The sequence below is a fragment of the Festucalex cinctus genome, chromosome 2 (assembly GCF_051991245.1).
Source record: "Festucalex cinctus isolate MCC-2025b chromosome 2, RoL_Fcin_1.0, whole genome shotgun sequence".
Classification (NCBI taxonomy): domain Eukaryota; kingdom Metazoa; phylum Chordata; class Actinopteri; order Syngnathiformes; family Syngnathidae; genus Festucalex; species Festucalex cinctus.
Genome location: NC_135412.1, coordinates 36,663,325 through 36,684,738, shown reverse-complemented (window position 1 = coordinate 36,684,738; position 21,414 = coordinate 36,663,325). Strand labels below are relative to the sequence as shown.

Here is a 21,414-nt window from a genome sequence, read left to right as displayed (position 1 = left end):
AAATCCCCGGGCTAACAAAGGAGCATGCATAACGTGACACAGTTCAATCAGAAGGTTCCAAAAGATTGTTAGCTTCATGATTCCTCTGATCAAAAATGCAATCAATCGTCTTCAGTTTCATTAATGTCAATGCAAATACAAATGCCAAACCTTTAATTTCACTCATTACTGTGGTATTGGTGTACAATCCATCACAAATCAGCATTCAGCCATCACAGTACTTTAGTACGACAATAATTGGATGACAGTTAGCTTTGAACCTTTTAATGCTTTGAATTAATACACAGTTTTAAGAACAGTCATGTTCAGTTGCGGTATTGCGAGATTAAACAGCATGGGGAAAAAAATAAAACCACATTATGTTAAGAAACAAGTCGTAATTTTGTGATGAGCCTGCGATTGTGGTAGCATAATGCAGGTAATATCTGATTACAACACACATGACATGAATAGAGCTAACAGGAGAATCTGATTGATTTATGAAATTGTGTGCGCCATATTCGATTTTGTCACTGCGCACTTGCCTACTGAGCATATTGCAGCTCAGTCAGCATGACTGGTCAGGCAAGCTTTCATTTGAAATCAAGTCTCCCACCACAACGGTTGCTTCAGAGGGACGACTTATAAACAAAAAGCCGAATAAGTCAATAATATCCATGTTCGCGGTTCTCAACAATATTGGGGAATAAATCCAATTTATTTTACATTTTTTAAGACTACGTATATGAACACTGGGGGTTCCTCTGGGCAAAACTGAAAAGGTCACCAGGAGACTTTCTAACACCCCCCCTCCCCCCTTCCCCAACTAATTTCCAACAAATTTAGGGAGTTGGAGCTTAGAATTTACAACTTTTAAATTTTAAGGACCACCCTAGTATGAGCGCAATAGTTGACCCACAATTTATTTATTTTTAAATATCAGTTACAATCAGCGTTAAAACCATTAATTAGATGGCAATCATGGATTTCCGTAACAAGTAGAGACAATCCTTAACATTTGGCAGCTCTATGATAGTGACAAAGCAGTACGCACTACAAGGGAAATTACATCATTTTTAAATCTCTGCCAGTGTGCTGTACTTGTACTGGTCTTTGCCATAATCCGGCTGCTAAAAGATTAGTTTCACTCTGTAACCACCAGTGTTTCATATCCACACTTGGCCTGTCATCACTACTATTACTACTAGGTTCATTTCAATGACATCTGTCACCTCCTGTGTGAATGAAGCTTTAGACCAGGGCGGGCCAATCATTTTCTAACGTGATAAACTGGAATGGTTGTCAAAAGGCACATCAACATGTGATCGTGATCTATCTTAAATGTGACAAAGTATATCTTATTATTTTGTTATAATTTGGAAATAAAAATGTTCCAATTATACGGAGCCATGTACAGTATACTAGGGCTGGGAATCTTTGACTGTCTCACGATTCAATTCGATTACGATTCTCGATTCAAACGATTTTCGATTCAAAATGATTTGATTGACAAATGATTTCTGCTTCAATTTACATATATGCACAACATTGTCATAATCTACTCCAGTCTGCTTTGCAAGACAAAATGACAGAGACATTAAAATGTCTTTTGGTTTAAACATTTATTAATTTTGTATTGTAAGTGCTTTTTTCCACAAAAACCGCATGTTGGCTACCACTGCCTTTTCCCCTTCTTCATTTCTAATTTAAATAAAATCGATTTTTAGATATTAATATCGATTCGATTCATAAATGAGAATGTTGATTCTTTTATGAATCGATTTTTTGGCACACCGCTACAGTATACACATAACACTAACATAACTCCGAACACTAATCAATGTTCACAAAAAGCACGTTCATCAATTGTTCTACATTTTAAGTGACTTGTCAACAATCACTAAGTCACTCATATTGGCTGTTTCTAGTCTTCTTTCCACCTCGCAGGAAATCAAAACTTTAATATGAGGACAACTCGCATTGTCATGAGTCACTTTATTTTATTAGCTGATAGAGGGGTCAGAAAAGTCCCTAAATGCAGCAAGTCGGTGTCACTGTCAAACCTCCCGCATGTTTTTTTTTTTTTGGGAGGGGGGGGCTCAATATACAAACACCTCTTTCTAAATAAAAACATAGCAAAACTTAGCAGTACATTTTACTTTCTCTTCATTATGACTTTGTGAGGGCCGGTTGCAGACTGCAGACAAGCCTATAGTATTCCTTTGACTAAAAATTTTTGAAAACAAATTTTGTCACACCAGTCAGACATCATTGGAAAACTCTCTGCAGAGTAATAAGTTTATAGACACTGAAAAAGTGCCTGAGCACTGATGAATCCTGAACGACCACCATATGGTTTGAACTCGGCCCGTCTGAAAACCAAAGTTGGTCAGGTAAAAAACATGTACTATATGCTTTCGCTAATGGCAATGCTTGCTCTTAACTTGGCTGCTTTTATCTTACAGTACCTTCTTTATCTTGTCCAACAAATTTTAGGACCCTAAGGCCCAGACATCTCTCTGTCCCGTCCTGCAATGTTTTCCTTGATATATTATTCATTCATTTATTCATGGACTATAACTGCAAGTATGTATGCAAATTATGAAGCTACAAATGAATTGTCCCTTGTGAGATAAATAAAGTTTTCTGAATTTGAAAAGTCTTTGAAATATCGAGACCACTGATGTGATAAATATGGGCGAATGCACGTGCAGATTAAGTCACAAAATGGAACTGCACATAAAAAGCATTCTACCTCAACAAGATGATTCAAACGAGTAAAGTTTGATGCCGTATTCCATGATGGTATAATTCTGACTCCTTCAAAGTTAAGAATAAATAATTAAAATTAGCTACAAACAGTTATGTGGCGTGGTGGGGAATCTGAACGATTACTCGACTAAAGCCATATAATCCCACAGAGTAGAACACAGACTAAGAATATAATCCCATTTCTATCCAGCACTTGGAGATTAAAAATACACACCAGGATGAAAATCCTTTTAAAATAACAAAAACAAAAGGCACCCTCTTTGTGCAATAAGGATACTAGTTAGCTAAAAAAAAAAACGTCCTCTTTTGATGGTACTCATCCTAATAAAATGTACTGCACACTAATGAAAGACGTCCTGACATTATACATGTAGGGGAAAAGAAATGCAGCCGCACAACGCTGTACCTACAGTCAAATAAATACAGTATCAGTATTGTGATGGGGTGTCACACAAATCTTTTAAATAACAGATTCATAAATATTTAACAAGTCTTTATGCTGTCCTTAAATGTTATCTTTGACCCTTTGATGGGCGATTGGACTAAGCCACTCGGGCTAGGCTACAGAGAAACCCCGCCTATTTACAGTTTGCTATAGAGAAACAAAGCAATTTGTTTTTTCCTGTGGAACCTCTACTCAACATTTGCTAAGACTAGGGGTGTGAATTGCCTAGTACCTGACGATTCGATTCGTATCACGATTCACAGGTCACGATTCGATTCGATTCCGATTAATCCCGATACGAATTTATAAGTCGATTGTTGCGATTTTTTTTCATTCAAATTTAGAAAATACTAATCAATAAGCTTGTGGAGTGTAAGATTTATATGAAAATGTATTATTTATTTAATTTAATTTCAGTCTTATAGAGGTTGTAATCTGTTTCATGTTTGAACAGCATTAAAATAAAATATTAAGGCTTAATGTTCCGTTCATATAACATTCTTCCATGCTCAAGGTGTGAATCCTAACCCGAAGTCAGACATTTTGTTGAATATTTTGCCATTAAAAATGGAAGTTTAAAAATCGATTCACACACACACACACACACACAAAAAAAGAAAAAAAAAAGGCAATGATGATAAGACGCTGAATCGGTAAGACTACCGAATGAACAATTCTGAGCTCTTAAAAAAAAACAAAAAAAAAAACGATTTTTTTTTATTGAATCGATTCTAGAATCGCGCGATGTAGTATCGCGATATATCGCCGAATCGATTTTTATTTTTTTAACACCCCTAGCTAAGACACTCATTTATTAGCGCTTTTGTGCTTGTTCGGTAATGACCTAAGGTGCAGGCTAAAGCCCTGGCTAATAGTAATTTATTGGTGTCAAATTTTCCAAGTATAAAGCGGGGAGAATCTTCATTCAAATTTTGATCCCATGCATTTGTATACCGTCAAAAATCTATTTAAAGTAAAACCCCCTCTATTGCGGGTTCCTGGTCCAGTAGTGTTTTATTTAAATTAATTTTGTATTTCCACCATTGTTTTGAGTTTAAATCCCATGAGTCACGATAGATTACCCGTATTTACTTATTCAGCTAATCAGAGCGTTTCTATCGTTTTGCCAGCCGCTGACTGGCTTTTGTGGTCTGTCAGTAGAGGCAGCATTGCACCTCTCGTCTTGCTGATCACTTGCATGTTTCCCATGCTATACATAATGTAATATTATCCGAGTGGGATCCTGGCATGGGTCATGCATTACACAGCGTGAAGCAGCCAACCAGGTATATTTAAAAAAAATAAAATAAAATACCAGCCGGCAAATGCCCATACCTATGTTCGTAACAACACCACAAAAACTGATGTAGAAGGGAAGCCTGGAAAACCAGACTGTGCCAGAGATTGAGTCTGGTCAATCTCATTAAAGTAGCACTGTCACTGTTACTGCTTGTCGGTAGCACATTGACAGACAGTTCAGAAGATGTGAATTTAATGAGCAGCGGCTAGTGGTGCAATGGATCATCATTGATCCGTGGTCGGTTCGGATCAGGCCCCACAGTTGGTTGGTTAAAAAAAAAAAAAAAAAAGAAAAAAAAAGTGCACAGTCAATATACCATTCTGACATGTCAAGGAAGCTGAAACATACTCAACGTAACACACTAAGCCTAATTTCAAAATAAAGTTTACCAAATACAGTAATACATTGACGGCAGTGCAAATAACCTTAAGCCTGGTTCACACGGCAAGATTTAAAAATTGTTGGACGACTTCCAAACTACATGAGACGCCACACAGAGTAAAAATCACGGGAGTAACAGTTTTGAACGTACAGTGGGTGGTGTGCAGCCACACTGCTCAATCAACACACCACACACGAGCCGAGTTCATTTATGAATGTGACGTAAAGTCTCGCAAAACGTCTCAAGATTAAACGTGACTTCCAAGTCAACAAACATGCAGGGCTAGTCACGATACTGCCTGGTTTTCAGCCAAAACGCGGCATAAAAAAAAAGTGTTGTTTAAAGGAGTGTAAATGGGCTCTGGGGCGAGGCATCGCTTCACTCTGTGCTGGCGGCGCAACTTCGCTTCCCACCCACAGACCATGTTTATTCATGTAGACTACACAGTGCAGAGTATGTGTGTATATAAAAAATATATATTAAAATAAAAACAAAAAAACAAAAAAGTGTAATAGCGCATGCACAAACACCTGCGTATCAATAAGTGTATTGTAAAGCGGCCCGCATCGATATATTGCCGCATCGATTTTTTAGCACACCCCTAATTGAAACATTGCGTGTCATGAAGCTGTATTTTATTGATATCTCTGCTTCAAAGACAATCATTAACTCATTTTGAGTTTGCCAAAACAAAACAGTCGGGTTTTAAAAACGCAACAAAAAACTGCAAGGGTAACATTTTGGGGAGACAGAAAAGAAAGCCCACACTGGTGACTGCCATGTCGCCATGATGCATCTTCTGTGAGCACAAGGTTGTGCACATTATGACGTCACAAATAGGCGACACTACCATAGGAGAGAGGAGGGGTTGAGGAGTTGGGCACAACTTGAGCCACCACCACAACAGATGGTACAATGCGGCATGTCTATTATCGGCAGATTTCCTTATCATCTGGTTTATCGTATGACGTCAAAATTGGTCGACAATTGCCGGTAATTATTGGTGGAATTCTTTATTATCTGGTTTATCTTCATGACAAATTGGTCGATAATTGACGATAATTATCACCGACCGATATTGTGCATCCCTACTTAAAAAGTATAGTTATTTGTGTAAATCATTGTAACATAGTGCACAGTTGGAACATTAACAGATTAAATACAAAAGTTAAAAAAAATAAATAAATAGTAGTCAGTAATTCAATTAAAATGTATGTCATATAAAAGCTAAATAAAAATTATGCCTTTATAAATGTTGGAAAAACATTTCTAAATCATTACATGGAAATGTATTGTACTTGAAAGTTAGACAACAGACACAGCTATAAAAACAAAAACGTTGAAGTCCTTGCAACATTAGGCAGTTTTAACATTTAATTCAATTATTCATTCACATACTATTGAGCACAGGTGTCAAACCTGGGGACCAGATCCTGCTCAACACACCACTTTGTGGCCCACTAAAACAATCAGTGTATTCTGTCTACTTCATATTTATTGCAAACATGTGGCCTGGACAAATATTTGTTTCACACCACTGCAGAGGGAGCCTGAACCATGCCATACTTTCTGAACCAGTACTTAGGCTATTGTTTTGTAAATAACTGTTCTCCATGTGAACATCAAAGTACACCAGCTCCAGACTGATGCAGATGCATTGGAAGGAGGGAAAAAAATAACAGGGTGTACTACAAATTTTTTTTGTGTATTGTGGTTTGGTGATTATAAGCTGGTTTGGATAATGAATGAATGAAGGTTTACATTCTGTCAATAATAATTTTCGATTTTATACTTGTAATGACATAAGTCGCATGAGGTACGCATAACATTTATTATGTATATATGAAAATGTTAAAGGGTATTCTGTTTCTAAGTAGATTGGATTGGTTAAATTCTGCATATCAATTAATAATGTTGACTTTTGTTATTTAAATTACCTGTATATTTAAAAAAAAATTTGAATGGTGACAGTTTATTTTGGCAGAGCAAACTATTTTAAAAAAGAAAGAAAGAACAAAAGAAAAACGAATGGATCTTAATTTGTTGAGGAAGTTTACCAAATCTTAGGTTGGGTACAATAAATTATAAAGATTCAAATACATTATTACATAAGTGTTTTTTCAGTTCTGTTATTCTCATCGGGAAATAGGGCTTTCAACAACATACCTAACAAAAATGCATTTTTTTTTTTTTTTTGCGCTTTTACAACAGGGTAACGATGGGGTACAGGCACTCCGACGCTCGGGAAGTTGTCGACGAGTGGCAGAAAAGGCGCTGATGAGGAAGGCTTCGAACGCCATCTTGTTGAGTGCAGCTACCCGGGCCCTCCAATACAGGAACCCATTCATTGGAGGCGGTGCAGGGAGTAGACACACAGGCCAAATGAATCCCTACTGAATAAATTCTCATGATTCTTTAGGAGAGAAATCATGATAATGAAAAAAAATAATAATCCACACGACGACTCAAATTGCCAGCATTCATTTGCGAGTTGTCCGGCTCGACGCGGCCGGGTGTGAAGTTGCTCATAACGGCATCTTGTTGCCCCTTGGTTGGGGGGAAGCGCACGCGTCAGCAACACGTCCGACTAGCCGTTCAACACATATTAACCTCATAATGTAATGTACGCGGAGCCTGAGCGGATCTTTAGCATAATTGACCCGGAAAATATCATTTAATCGGGTTTTATTTGGACGGTATAAGGTACAGCGCGCGAGCCGACCGGGTATGGGACATGGCCGGTGTAGCTGCTAACAGCTCGCCCTGCAAAACACCCGTGCTCGAAATAACAGGATTGCACAGAGCCAATTAAACTCATTCGCTTACATTGAGAAGTTCACCCAAGACCAAAATGTATATAATGCATTTTACACATTAGCGCCCTGGGCCAAAATACAATTTAAGCCATGTGACTTGATACAAGTCTACATCAATGTTTCCATAGGCTAATTAAGCTAGTAGAAGTTGTATCCCCGTGCAGCCTGATTGTTGTTTCTTAAACTCAAAAATGGCCCAACTGCAGCACCAGCTCAGTTTTGCTTCGGTCCACTTGTGTTTAAAAAGGCGACGATTTTGACGAAATCTTGCAGCTACGACACTACGCAAATAATCTGAGCGAAGCAAATATTAGGAACGAACACCCTCCGGGTTTAACAAACAACTCGCAAAATAGCCTCAAATCTGGCCCAATTATGTCACGATCGAGCGAAACACACCCATGAGAGACACGCCAGGCTGCGGCCACTGCTGGGCTAACTTGCTTGGACTCGCTACAGAAAACGGGGGGTGGTGACGGCAGCGGTTCGGGTAGGCGAAGAAGCCATTTTTAGACTCGCTTCGTTGTCAGCTGCATGATGCTACGATTTGTACCGCGACAGGAAGGAAACCCAAATTCGGGCTTTTAAAAACTGTTTGGCAGGGTACACAAGTTGAATCAGTAATCTCAGACTTGACAACAAGTTTTAATGGGAAGCCATTAGCATGTATACTAGCTTTGGCTGTAGTAAAGACATGGAAAATATGGGCCTACATGTCGACTTGTTGGCAACAACTGCGATAGGAATTTGCACTTTAAACAAGCCCCCGTATCTTACGGGAAAATTATCTTAAAAGGTTAAGTTAGATGGAAGCTTGTGGAGCTCTTTAACGAAGAAAACTATTTCGAAATGACATGTTTAACAGCAGATAGTGGCCACTTAAGATGTGACCATTTAATGTATACAATTGTCCCAACTGCAATTCGCTCTGCCTTTCTATATTGACCTCCACTAATTCTACTAGTTAGCAATGACAACTAACTAGCTATGGAACTAACTGAGACACTCAACCCAGTTAACCCATTGGTTCACCTCCGCAGCGTTAGCTAGCCACACAGATTATAGATGATATATGGAGAGAGAGAAAAAATCTTACCTGCTTTCAAATGAAATCAGCGCTTAAAAATCACATTAGCTGGAAACAAGTAAAAGCTTGTCTCTCCTCTCTCCAGCCAGACGCTCGGATGTAGCTCAGTGTAGCTAGCGAAGAGCGGCACTCCTCGAACACAGTTTTGACCCGCCGAGGGAGGGGGGGTGGGGGGGACACACCGGCACAGTCGAGCAGATACGAGGCGGTGTTTCAGTTCAGAGTCCTGCGTGAGCACTCTCGGAAGCCGCCACAAATTCCACCTTCACGGCCAAAAAAATCCCCTCGTCCTACGGCCTCGTCGTCCCTTTTCTTCCTCGGCGTCAGGATCTCAACAGCTTCTTCCTGTGGCCATCAAACAGCAGAGATGGGCGCGGTAACCCTGCACTCAGCTCCGGGAAACCCCACGCTCAGGAGGCGTCACAACTTGCGGGCAAGGGTCGCCGACCACTTCAAGAAATCAGGAAATACTGCCATCTTTGGTTACTCTTGACATACAGTATATACACAGTGAGGGCAAATGTAGTTTTTATCGCAACTACTGTATTTTCATTTAATTACATAAACGCAATATTGTTTGACTTTGTAAATTCAAAGTAGGATTTATCCAAAGTCCAGATTTCTAGCATGTGTGAGGGTTTGTGGTAGAGTTTTTCCAAATCATGGTATCAGGCCAGGGTTAAGGTTTTAAACATGGGTTAAGATTCCAAATTAGGGCTTCAAGGCCAGTATTGTCTGGGTTTGCATGGCATGGTGGAGACCCTATTTTCATTCATTCTTTCATCCTTCATTCCCTCCTCAATCCCGTTTCCTTTAATACTATACTTCTATTCCAAGAAAAAATATAAATTTACAAGAAAAAAAAAATAATAAAGTGGCAAATTTTCTATTAAAATCCCACAAATTTATGATAATCTCTCAGGTTGCGAAAAACAAACACATAAATCATTATCCAATTACCATTAATCCAAAACCAGTAATAGATGGAATAATTATAGAATAGTCAATTCTAAAACTATAGTGACAGCCATATCAAATATTTCGTTATACACACAGAGCTGAACTGTTACCTAAAAAAATATCACAGAGAGAAAAACAATACCACTTTTCATGGCATTAGAGATTCCTTCTGGGATGTATATCCAGCATTCTCAATTTTACCATTTCAGATCAGTAACTCTCTAACTTTCTCACCATTTACATGCACACTTATATACAGTGTTAATTTTGACAATACATTTTAATTTAGTTAATAGTCTTTTGACTAAAATTAATTAAAGTTTTAGTCATAATTTAGCCATCTGTACTCTAGTTTTAATCCAATTTTGTCAAGGAAAATAAAGATCAATTTTAGTCGATGAAAAAAAAAGCAATTTTAGTCGGCTAATTTGACGGTTTAGTCAATATTTTCTTTCAGCATACATTTCAACTTCTATACATAAAATTATAACACCTATTTGTAACTGTGGTTTACACGCAAGACATATTTAATACAACAGTGTCTTTATTAATTGTTTCAACGAAACATGTTGAACTGGCAAAAATACACCTTAAGATTTCACCTAATAAAAAAAATAAAAATTAAAAAGTGCACAATTGCTTGAGATTAATCTTACAGCTAGACAATGAATGTAAACATGTTTGAACATTAAATAAATTGCAGTGAACACTGAACAGTTTCTGAGTGGTTCCTTTCTCAACCCGCGTTTCATTTCTTCTGATTGGATTGTGTGAATTTTCGTCACCGTGTTGTTTTCATTTTTGTTTTAGTCATTGACGAAATTGTCTGTCAATTTTAGTTATCGTTATCGTCTCAATGAATGGCTTCTATTTTAGTTTTCGTTTAATTTTTGTCTGGGGGAAAAAATTTAGTGATGAAACTTTTTCATCGACGAAATTATCCCTTTATATGCCAGTAAATTTGCTACATGCCAGGGTATAGTTAGCAGTGCTGCACAACAATTTAATAAATCTGTTGACTCTGGCCATTCTGCACAGTTTATGTTTTACTTGTTCTTTTATGTGTTGTTTCCTCTCAGTTTGTGTTTGTCAATGTGATATAGTGGAGATAGAGGCTGTCTGATTTACATAACCGCAACAACTGCTACTTCTAGTACTGTGTCATTTGCAAGCCAAAACAAATAATGTGGCAGACATTTAAAAATGGGACAGATGGACGGAGATAGATAGATAGATAGATAGATAGATAGCACAAGTTCAGAAAAAAACTCAGTTTGTTGCAATGACGTATGAGAAGCCAGTAGCAAAGTCACGAGAGGCGTTGACTTGAGACACTGCTCAGACAAACCCTATTGACTAACTGCTTTACATTTTAATGCTCATTAGCTGGCTAAACATTTACATACACGCACAAACACTTTCATGGACGTGTCCCACTCGAAGAAAACGCACGCTCACGACACATGCACTATAATTCACACATACCTAAGATAAGACGAGCGTTGCCATTCAAACTTTTGTCTGTGACAAGATACGCAACATATGCTATGATTTGTTCTGATTCAAATCCGAAAATTCTGATGAATGTTTGTTTTTTTATGTATTTTTGACTTCCTGTGCATGTTTGCGGATTGGAGACAGTCACAGAGATGCCGCAGTCATCATGAGCTTCTAGGTGGAGTGCTCCCAGGGAGATTAGACTGCATACTGAGTTAAAGCGTTACTTGGAGACATGGAACTTTGTTGTCTTTCGGGAGTGTCTTAGTCCAGTGGGGGATGGCAACACAAGTACTAGCTTTGGTTTGGATCTATAGTGAGTTGTGCCTTGTAAAACCCAGTGCTTGAAAATGTTTGTCAGAATTACAGGCTTTGTATGATTTTAGATGCATACTATCAGTCTAAAAAGTATTTGCAGTTTTTATGATTTGCCTGGAGCACCACATATTGTATATGGCAGGGGTGTCCAAACTTTTTCATTTGAGGGCCACATACAGAAAATCAGAAGGACGCAAGGGCCACATAATGTTATTAAGATAAATTGTGTTTAGTCCTAAAAATTGTACAAATAATTTATTTGTGCTTTTGCATATTTAGAAAAATGTTACAGTATATAAACTAGGGGTGTTAAAAAAAATCGATTCGGCGATATATCGCGATACTACATCGCGCGATTCTCGAATCGATTCAATAAAAAAAAAAATCGTTTTTTTTCGTTTTTTTTTAAGAGCTCAGAATTGTTCATTCGGTAGTCTTACCGATTCAACGTCTTATCATTGCCTTTTTTTTTTTCTTTTTTTTTTGTGTGTGTGAATCGATTTTTAAACTTCCATTTTTAATGGAAAAATATTCAACAAAACGTCTGACTTCGGGTTAGGATTCACACCTTGAGCATGGAAGAATGTTATATGAACGGACCATTAAGCCTTAATATTTTATTTTAATGCTGTTCAAACATGAAACAGATTACAACCTCTATAAGACTGAAATTTCAGATAAATAAATAATACATTTTCATATAAATCTTACACTCTACAAGCTTACTGATTAGTATTTTCTAAATTTGAATGAAAAAAAATCGCAACAATTGACTTATAAATTCGTATCGGGATTAATCGGTATCGAATCGAATCGTGACTTGTGAATCGTGATACGAATCGAATCGTCAGGTACTAGGCAATTCACACCCCTAATATAAACCAATTTATTTGTATATGGCAGTAGGGTTATTATAGCTTTGGAATTTTTCATTTTAGTTAGTTTTTATTAGTTTTGGTTCTGTTTGGGTCGTTCTGTTAGTTTTTATTCGTTTAGTTCATTAAAAAAATGATTAGTTTTAGTTTAGTTTGTTAGTTTCAATATTACTATTATTATTATTATTTAAAAAAAAATGTGTATTACTTGTGTGTAATATTTAAAAAACACCATGGGAGCAACGTCATCTGAAGGCTGCTGCTAGATTACGTCACTTCTGTGTGACATACTTTCAAACGTCATTATTCCGGTTTATATCAAAATAAATCTACTTAAAATCACATTTAAAATCATCCCCAAAGGATCATGCATTAAATTAATTACCAAAGACTAAAATGATGGACATGTTTGCTATAATTCTAGTTAGTTTTAGTTAGATTTGTAAACATAAAATGTAGTTTCAGTTAGTTTTCGTTTTTTAAAAAGAATTTTCGTTTTTATTTTATTTTGGCAACAATATTGTTTTTTGAATTTTAATTTTTTCATTAGTATTAGTTAACACTAAAATAAACTTTAACGGCACCTGTGTTTTTCGATACCCTCCCTTCTTACTTTGACCATCTCCAAACATTTTTGTTTTGTTTATTTTATTTGAACTGAGTCAAATGCCATTTTTAGCATATGTCGTGGGCCACTGAAAAATGGATGTCGGGCCGCAAATGGCCCCCGGGCCGTAGTTTGGCCACCCCTGGTATATGGTTAGCATTGACTCCCCACAGTTTTGAGGTTCTGGGTTACAATCTCAATTTGGGCCTTCTTCTGTGGAGTTTGCACGTTCTCCCCATGTTTGTGGTTTTTGTCCGGGTACTCCAGTTTCCTCACGCATTCCAAAAACATAAATGTTAGGTTAATTGAAGAGTCTAAATTGTGCATTAGTGTGAATGTCTGTTTGGGCAAAAGGCGCGGTACACCTTGGATTAGTTGCTAGCCATTAGCAGGACAAATATAAACAAAGTCAGCTGGGATAGGCCCCTGCTCACCTGGGATTTGGGTGGTATAACCCTTTATTTGCTGCTTGTTTGTGACTCTTGCAGCCTCTGTTTTTCTAACATGTCTTTAGTGTTAACAATCTGCATTTGCGTCCATTGATAGAACTCGACAATAATGAAGCAAGTCACCAAAACCTGCAGTATTACCCTAAAATATGTAAGGTTAATGGAAAAGCTAAATTAACTTGTCATAATGGCCATTCAAGCTTGTTTTGTGCTAACCACTAATTTATGAAGCATTGTGTACATAACCACCTTCTAATCAAGTCCCCGGTGAAACAATGAGTTGTGAACACTAACCCAGTGTGTGTTTGCTTGTCATGCAGAGTCTCTGGGTGTGAGTTTCCATAGGGACTCACCTGGCCTAGGTTGCTGCTGCTGAGATTTAGTTGCCCCTGGATACGCCTGTCTGCATGCATGTGTTGTGAAGCTGCTTAAGACGGGCGTCAGGCCACCTGGGGAGAATTTATCGTCTGAATTGACACTTTTGGAGAGGCCAGCGCAAAAAGAAAGAGGAAAAATAGTTGTGCAGTGTAAAGACGTGCCAATACCCATATCACTAATATTTTTATGAAAAATAAAGATAACATACTGCTAAAGCATGACTAAAATCTTTTACACTGTCCAAAGTAAATTATGAAAATTGGAAAATGCTTGAACCTGGCTCTTTGTTTGTTTTTTGCTTTTACAGAAAACAATCATATATCATCAACTTTTGAATATTAACATGGCGAAAGCTTGACTCTCTCTCATTCCAATTCAAAAAGCAACATTAAGAGTGACCTACGGTTGAAAGCAGCAAAAATGAAGGTGTAATAATGATGTGTGTAATGTGTGGTAAAAGTTAATACATTTTCCACATATCCTGATTTAAGCAAGTTCGGCCAAATTCAAATATTCCGCGATCCCATATTACTGCAGGTGAAGCTTTGCACAGTTCACCACTCACAAGTCCAACCCAGTCCAGCAGGAATCAAACTAAATTACATTTGAACCAAGTACTGTATGTTGCATGTTCTCCCCGTTCCTGCGTGGGTCTTCTCCGGGTACTCCGGTCTCCTCCCACATTCCAAAGACATGCATGGCAGGTTAATTGGGCGCTCCAAATTGTCTCTAGGTGTGCTTGTGAGTGTGGATGGTTGTTCGTCTCTGTGTGCCCTGCGATTGGCTGGCAACCAGTCCAGGGTGTCCTCCGCCTACTGCCCAGAGCCAGCTGAGATAGGCGCCAGCACCCCCCGCGACCCTTGTGAGGAATAAGCGGTCAAGAAAATGGATGGATGGATGGAAGTACTGTATGGTTCCAAGGCAACTAGGGCCATGCATGGGGGATTCTGGGGGTGGCGTGGTTCAGTGGTATTTTCGTTGTCTCCCTACCCAGAGGTTGTGGGTTCGATCCCATGCCATTGTGACCACGTCGAAGTATCCTTGAGTAAGATACTGAACCCCCAATTGCTCCTGAAGCTGCGTCATCAGTAGGTGAATCAATGGGTAGTCAAAATGTAAAGCGCTTTGAGGGCCTTGCAAGGTGGAAAAGTGCTATATAAATGAAGTACCATTTGCCATAAAGTAAGTTATTTTAAACTAAAAAGGAACATTTTCCATGTTGGCAAGGCTGCATTAACGTGTTGGTGAGCACTCCAAAACTGGATGTTTTGGGGGCTCTGGTGTGTTTTTTTTGAAAACATACAAGTAACCCATTTGATTAAACAGTAACTGAATATTTAACATGGGTTTTGGTTGCGAGTTCTACCTCTAGTTCCAATGCTTTTATAATTTATCTCGGTAAAAAACAAAAAAAGATGTCAATTCACTTCAGGGTAAATTGGCCAGACATGTCTACAATGCACGGCATATGATTTTTATTAACCCAGTGGGTGTTCACATATACTGTACATGCACATCACAGTCAGCAGTATTAAGTAGCATCATCGCTCAGTATTAGGGATAGAGATCAGAGCAAAGATCAGATTAGATAAAGCGGCAAAATAACGCCGCCAATATTTGCCTAATATGATGTAGCACACGCTTCGTAAAAGCCCTTGACATTACACGAAGCTAAGCTCATAATGACCTTGCTTTTTATAGGCAGGTTGGTGTGCATTAATCTGCTTTTGTATAATCTCCTGCAATCTGTGATAAATGCTTACTGCATGTATCTGAGAAGAAGCGAGAGAGGTCATTGGACTACTCTGAGGCATTACTGACATCTGCTGTTCACATGCACAAATCATAGGAGCAACTTTGTTGTGGACTTGGCATCTTTTATTAATATTGTAAAAAAATAAAAAAATCGCAAAGACATTCATTTAAAAAGATGTATATAATTCTATAATTCAATTACTTACCCAGTCCCTCTATTAGGCTATAATGTTAACAACAGTTGAACCCTTAAGTTTATACAGTACATAAACTATATATAACAACATGTTTTATTCTTCACTGTCTGACATGAAGACTAAACTTTTCCTGAGGGTCGCGGCATGCTGGAGCCTATCTCAGCGATCAGTGGGTGGGAGGTGCGGTACACGCTAAACTGCTCCCCAGCCAATTGCAGGACACAGATGAAAAAACATTTACAATCACACCTATGGACAATTTGGAGTGGTCAACTGGCCTACCATGCATGTTTTTTGGAATGTGGGAGGAAACTGGAGTACCCTGAGAAAACCCACGCAGGTATGGGGAAAACACTTCGGATGAAAGCACGTTCAGCCCTGAGAAACCGATTCTTATAAACTGAGCGGTAGCCTGGCCGGATATTCCCATGGCATTCATACTTAGACATCAATGGTGGCCAAGTGGTTCTCTTCTTCTACATATAATTGTACAAAAGATTGTGGCCCCTTCAGACATCTGGAAGTTACACACAAGGATGAACTAATTTATACTAATAAATTGACAAACAATGTGACTCACTAGGAAGAACTATTATAATAACTTATTGGAACAATATAAAGGTAATACACATGGCACATGGAAAAAAAAAGTGCTCAATACTGGTATTAAAAAGGGAAAGGAAAAACTCAGTTTACCCTAACCATTTTGTTAAAAAATAATTAATCAGGTCAAACACCATTTCTCGAAATAAAGTCAGTGAGAATGAATTAAGAGATGTGTTTTATAAGCTCAATGGTGAAAAAACAAAGAAGCTCTCTGATTGCTGTGATAGTGACATGGCAGTAAAATATATTATATACTGTAGTACATAGCCACGCCACTCACGTACAGTATATTTGGGTTGGTGTTTGTATTGATGAATATAACGTATAAATTATGAATGTTTTTGTGTGGTGAAAAGCAAATGATATTTAAAGCTACTCAGTACAGTAATTTGAATTTCAAATCGCGACTATTACCTGTTGACAAAAAATGAAACTGCACTTCTTCACATACACAGTGTGCGCATGGGCGGGAAATTCAAACATGAATTCAGTCTGAAAATTATTGGTTAGAGGCTTGCAGGAGCACCCATTGTACATCTAAGGTGTAAACCTGCTAATTAAATATTTGAGTTAATTAGATATTTGAGTCACAAATGGTCAAATAAAGGGCTATTGTAAAGACATTTTTGGCCACATTGCTACATTGAGCAGCTTTAACTATTTTATAATTTTTTTTAAGTTTGTTTTCTTTCATTCTGTTACACTGTTCTTTGCACAATCGCGACATTTTGACATGTTAAAAGAGTAGACAATGTTGATTTTGCATTGACTGCTGATTTGACCAAATAAATTCAACTTAAACTAACAAACATAAAATCTAGACTTATGCAGGTCCACAATTCTGTTCCAGATATCTTGGCCAATTTAGTTTGACTTTCTCAAAATAGTCTCTAGTTATAAAATAGTGACTATTTTGGAGGTACAAGGTTTCAGCCCGACGCCAGTGATATAAACCTTTTTATATCGTTTGTCTGGTAAATTACCAGTTGAAATGTAAATTATGGCCAGTGCAACTTCACGCAACACATTTTTGTCTGACACTTCACGCATTTAAACTAAGAGAAGAAGGAATGCCATTGCTATTGCCACCCCCAATTTGAGAGACTTCATTTTAAAAAGAGATATTTCTTTCCTGCTATCATGGTCTCTCACATGCCCTCTGGTAGAGGAATCAGATTCCTACAGCAAGCAGCTTCAATTTAGTGTACAGAACTGTATAGCACTGAAGCTGTACTTGTAAATTTCCGTCCGTCCGTCCATACATACATGTACAGTATGTCCTAAGTAGGATTGGTTGTTATCTCAACTGGTGAGATCTCCCATCAGTCACATGTGACATGTAAAGAATTAGATGACATATTGATGGGCAATGTAAGTCTTCAATGCACCTAGAATACAATTTGTGGTTTGGTTTTGGACTACATATAGAAAATGCTACAGAGAAACGCCAAAACAGACAGTCGAACCTGCAATCCTTTTGCTGTGAAGTCACAGTGCTAAGGACTCAATCACGGTGCTGTTGCAACAGTTTCCTATTTCACAGTTGAAAAGGAAGAGCATCTTTACAGATGCACTGCATTGGACAGTAAAACAAAGTGCAACAAGCGTTGAGTCACCTTATTACCTCAGACAAGTTTTCCGGAAGAAAGATGTTACAAAGAGTAGTTAACTGATTTCCACGAAGCCATGACTGGTATAAGGAAGAATACACACTCAGCATACAGTTTGGTGCAGCTCTAGATAATGGTGCAGAGTTCAGGAATCTCTAACATATTTGTAAACATTGCAAGATACAACAGGTTTACACGTCTGTCTATAATGCGTGGTCATTGTGATTATATGGTCCAAATCAAAACTAAAACTACTAGCAACGATTGATGTAGCCTGGTACTAAGTTGTTCAGAAAGTATTAGTACACCTGCACAACATGATTACATCCAATAGAAGAGTTAACAACATGTACAAAACACTCCATTAGTGTTAAAAAGGTTTATTATTTTGGTTAAATTTTGTAGGATGACATGACATTGAGATTTGTTTCTAATTTTTGTATTAACTACATGAGATAGGCAAAATGTTGTGGTTTACAGTCATTTGTTCTCTCAAAAACAGAACTACTTGCTGGATAAAGAATTCCCGAAAAAAAGGAATCAGTCCACATGAGTGGAGACTAAAGCCATGAGGGTAACGCTGTACACTCGCATTTCATCACCTTTTACCGTGAGAGGCGCACACATCTGCACCACTTCATTGGGCTGAAACACAAATTATTTAAATCTTTACTATACAATTTCACTAACTCGGCAGTCAATGTTTAGAATTGTATTATTTGCCATTTCACTTGCTGTTGGGTTGATCACATATATTGCTTTTTAAAACGTATGTTTTTGGTGACCACCACCTTTTTTTTTTTTTTAATTAAAGCAAATCCTCCTCACCTTGTGCCCACTCTGCGGAGTCCATGTGAGCTTGATAGTGCGCCTGGTGCCTGCCTCTACGTTGCCTTTGCTTGGATCCACATTGAAGCCCATCTGCTGCAGAGATGCCATGTTGTCCCAGTGAAAGTCACTCCCCTGAATAGGTTGATCCAAACGAGCAGTCAGGATACAATCAATGCATTTGCTTATATTACAGTTATTTAACTTTGAAAAGCATTACATTTTATTATATGCGATAACGCTGCTCCATCAAGCTAATAAAATACTTTTACAGTAGAACAATTACAACAGTGACAAAACTGTAAACACTTGTAAAATGATCATTTAATTAAAAGTTGAATATCTGCCAAAGCACCTTCTTACTGGCCCGTATGCAGCCTACTTGCAGCTCTCCAACTGCAGGTCTGATGGTCCCCATGCTGTAGCTGGCTCGCAGGGTGACCAGCACAGGGATTTCCATCTCATCTGACTGTCCTGGTGGGGAAGAGCATAGAATGTTCACTCATTCCCCCCACCCCCAAGTTGCCTCGTGACAATCAAACTATCAGTGGCTACAATAAACACAATCGTAATAATGGCAGATACATGTGAGGCTGGGAGGTATTATCATTATGGCACTTGTACAATTTACTCGAACATCATTCTATCATCTAGTATATATTATAATTACACTCTGAGAACAGCAAAGATGAAGACATAAGCCAGGGGTGTCCAAACTTTTTCATTTGAGGGCCACATACAGAAAATCAGAAGGACGAAAGGGCCACATAATGTTATGAAGAGAAATTGTGTTTAGTCCTAAAAATTGGTCAAATAATTTATTTGTGCTTTTGCAAAATTGTTACAGTATATAAATCAATTTATTTCTAGCATGGCAGTAGGGTTATTATAGTTTTGGAATTTTCATTTTAGTTAGTTTTTATTAGTTTTCAGGGTGGTTCTGTTAGTTTTTATTAGTTTTAGTTCTTTAAAAAATACTTAGTTTTAGTTTAGTTTTTTAGTTTCAGTATTAGTATTAGGTTATTTTTTTAAAAATGTGTATTACTTGTGCGCAATATTTAAAAAACACCATGGGCGCAACGTCATCTGAAGGTGTTTTTCTATTGGCTGCTGCTAGATGACGTGACTTCTGTGTGACATACTTTCAAATGTCATTATTCCGGTTTTTATCAAAATAGATCTACTAAAAATCACATTTAAAATCATCCCCAAAGGCTCATGCATTAAATTAATTACCAAAGATTAAAACGAAAGACATGTTTGCTATAATCAGTTAGTTTTAGTTAGTTTTGTAAACATAAAATGTAGTTTCAATTAGTTTTTGTTTTTTAAATAGCATTTTCGTTTTTTATTTTATTTTGGTTGTTTTTTGAACTTTAGTTTTATTTTTTTCATTACTTTTAGTTAACTAAAATAACCTTCAATGGCACCTGTTTTTCGATACCCTCCCTTCTTACTTTGACCATCTCCAAACATTTTTGTTTTGTTTATTTTATTTGAACTGAGTCAAATGCCATTCTTAGCATATGTCGCGGGCCACTGAAAAATGGACAGCGGTCCACAAATGGCCCCCGGGCCGTAGTTTGGACACCACTGGCATAAGCGAATGTACCTGGAAGCTGAGGTTGGCTGGTTATTAGTGGAGGAAGAAGGCATTCAATAGGAACTGTCAGTGGCTCTCCTCCAAGTAGGTACATATTGTGTGCAGACGCTGCACCTCGCAGATCCAGGACACAAAGTTTACTCTAAAATCAAGAATCAGAACCACATTTCAATTACTTTATTATTTGGTTGCAAATAAACAGGACAGTCATAATGCAAGGGTTCTCAAACTGGGTCACAAAAGACCCACAGGGATCCAAGAGCTATAGCTTGGGGGTCCACTAAATAATTTGTAATGCATTATTAATATTTCATACCATTTTTAAAATTGTGCATAATCACATATGGGGGCCGGAGTGTCATTAAACAAACTACTTCTAAAACACATTACTCCTCCCAATGCTTATTAAAGTGCTAATATGACGATGTCTTATCACATAAATCTATCATCCCTGCATTACTCACTTTACTCATGAATCAATAGGCACACAGAATTTCTAGCTACTGATGATGGATGAAGATTTAAATAAACAGTGGACCCCCATTATTCGCAAAGGATATGGACCACGCCCGATCGCAACTAGCTAAATTTGTGAATAATGTTATGATTATGATCGTCACAGAAAGAAAGAAAAAAACGTAGGAGGAAAAAAATTGCAAACAATCTGTGTGTTGCTTTTAGAGACCTTATTGACAAGCTCAATGGTGAGTTGATCAGAATAGTTGACAGAGGGGTGATCAGGTTGAAAGGTGACAACAACATCCTGGCTTTGTTTTGCAGCAATGCTTCCCTCCACAGGCAGAACACTGAAAACACTTAGGCCATTGTAGTTCTGGGTCCCTGTACATGGCACAACACATACATATTTATACTGTTAACCACTGCTATACCTAGTTGACACAATATATATGTTGTATATTTATACTAACATGTTTTACTGATAGATATTA

At 37.7% G+C, this 21,414-nt stretch overlaps 2 protein-coding genes across 8 annotated transcripts in view; both read right to left on the bottom strand.

The window, feature by feature from the left end:
• The window catches only part of gnb1a (guanine nucleotide binding protein (G protein), beta polypeptide 1a), a 41,581-nt gene extending 32,641 nt beyond the window's left edge, over positions 1–8,940 (bottom strand). The window contains exon 1 of the mRNA XM_077514905.1: positions 8,791–8,940. The gene's annotated coding sequence lies outside the window, so the exon portion shown is untranslated. The remainder of the gene's footprint in view (positions 1–8,790) is intronic.
• Positions 1–21,414, bottom strand: part of cfap74 (cilia and flagella associated protein 74) — a 70,172-nt gene that overhangs the window by 7,685 nt on the left and 41,073 nt on the right. For 5 of the 7 annotated variants that reach the window (XM_077514899.1, XM_077514898.1, XM_077514902.1 and 2 more), the window contains 5 exons: positions 21,150–21,304; positions 20,474–20,606; positions 19,217–19,335; positions 18,862–18,996; positions 18,398–18,678 (listed from right to left, as the gene is read on the bottom strand). In XM_077514899.1, coding sequence (XP_077371025.1) covers positions 18,574–18,678; positions 18,862–18,996; positions 19,217–19,335; positions 20,474–20,606; positions 21,150–21,304 — 647 coding nt within the window. In that variant the 3' untranslated portion in view covers positions 18,398–18,573. Of the gene's footprint in view, positions 1–8,997; positions 9,127–13,840; positions 13,937–18,397; positions 18,679–18,861; positions 18,997–19,216; positions 19,336–20,473; positions 20,607–21,149; positions 21,305–21,414 lie in introns of those variants that run through there. The other 2 variants (XR_013282544.1, XR_013282545.1) reach the window with 2 other exon arrangements.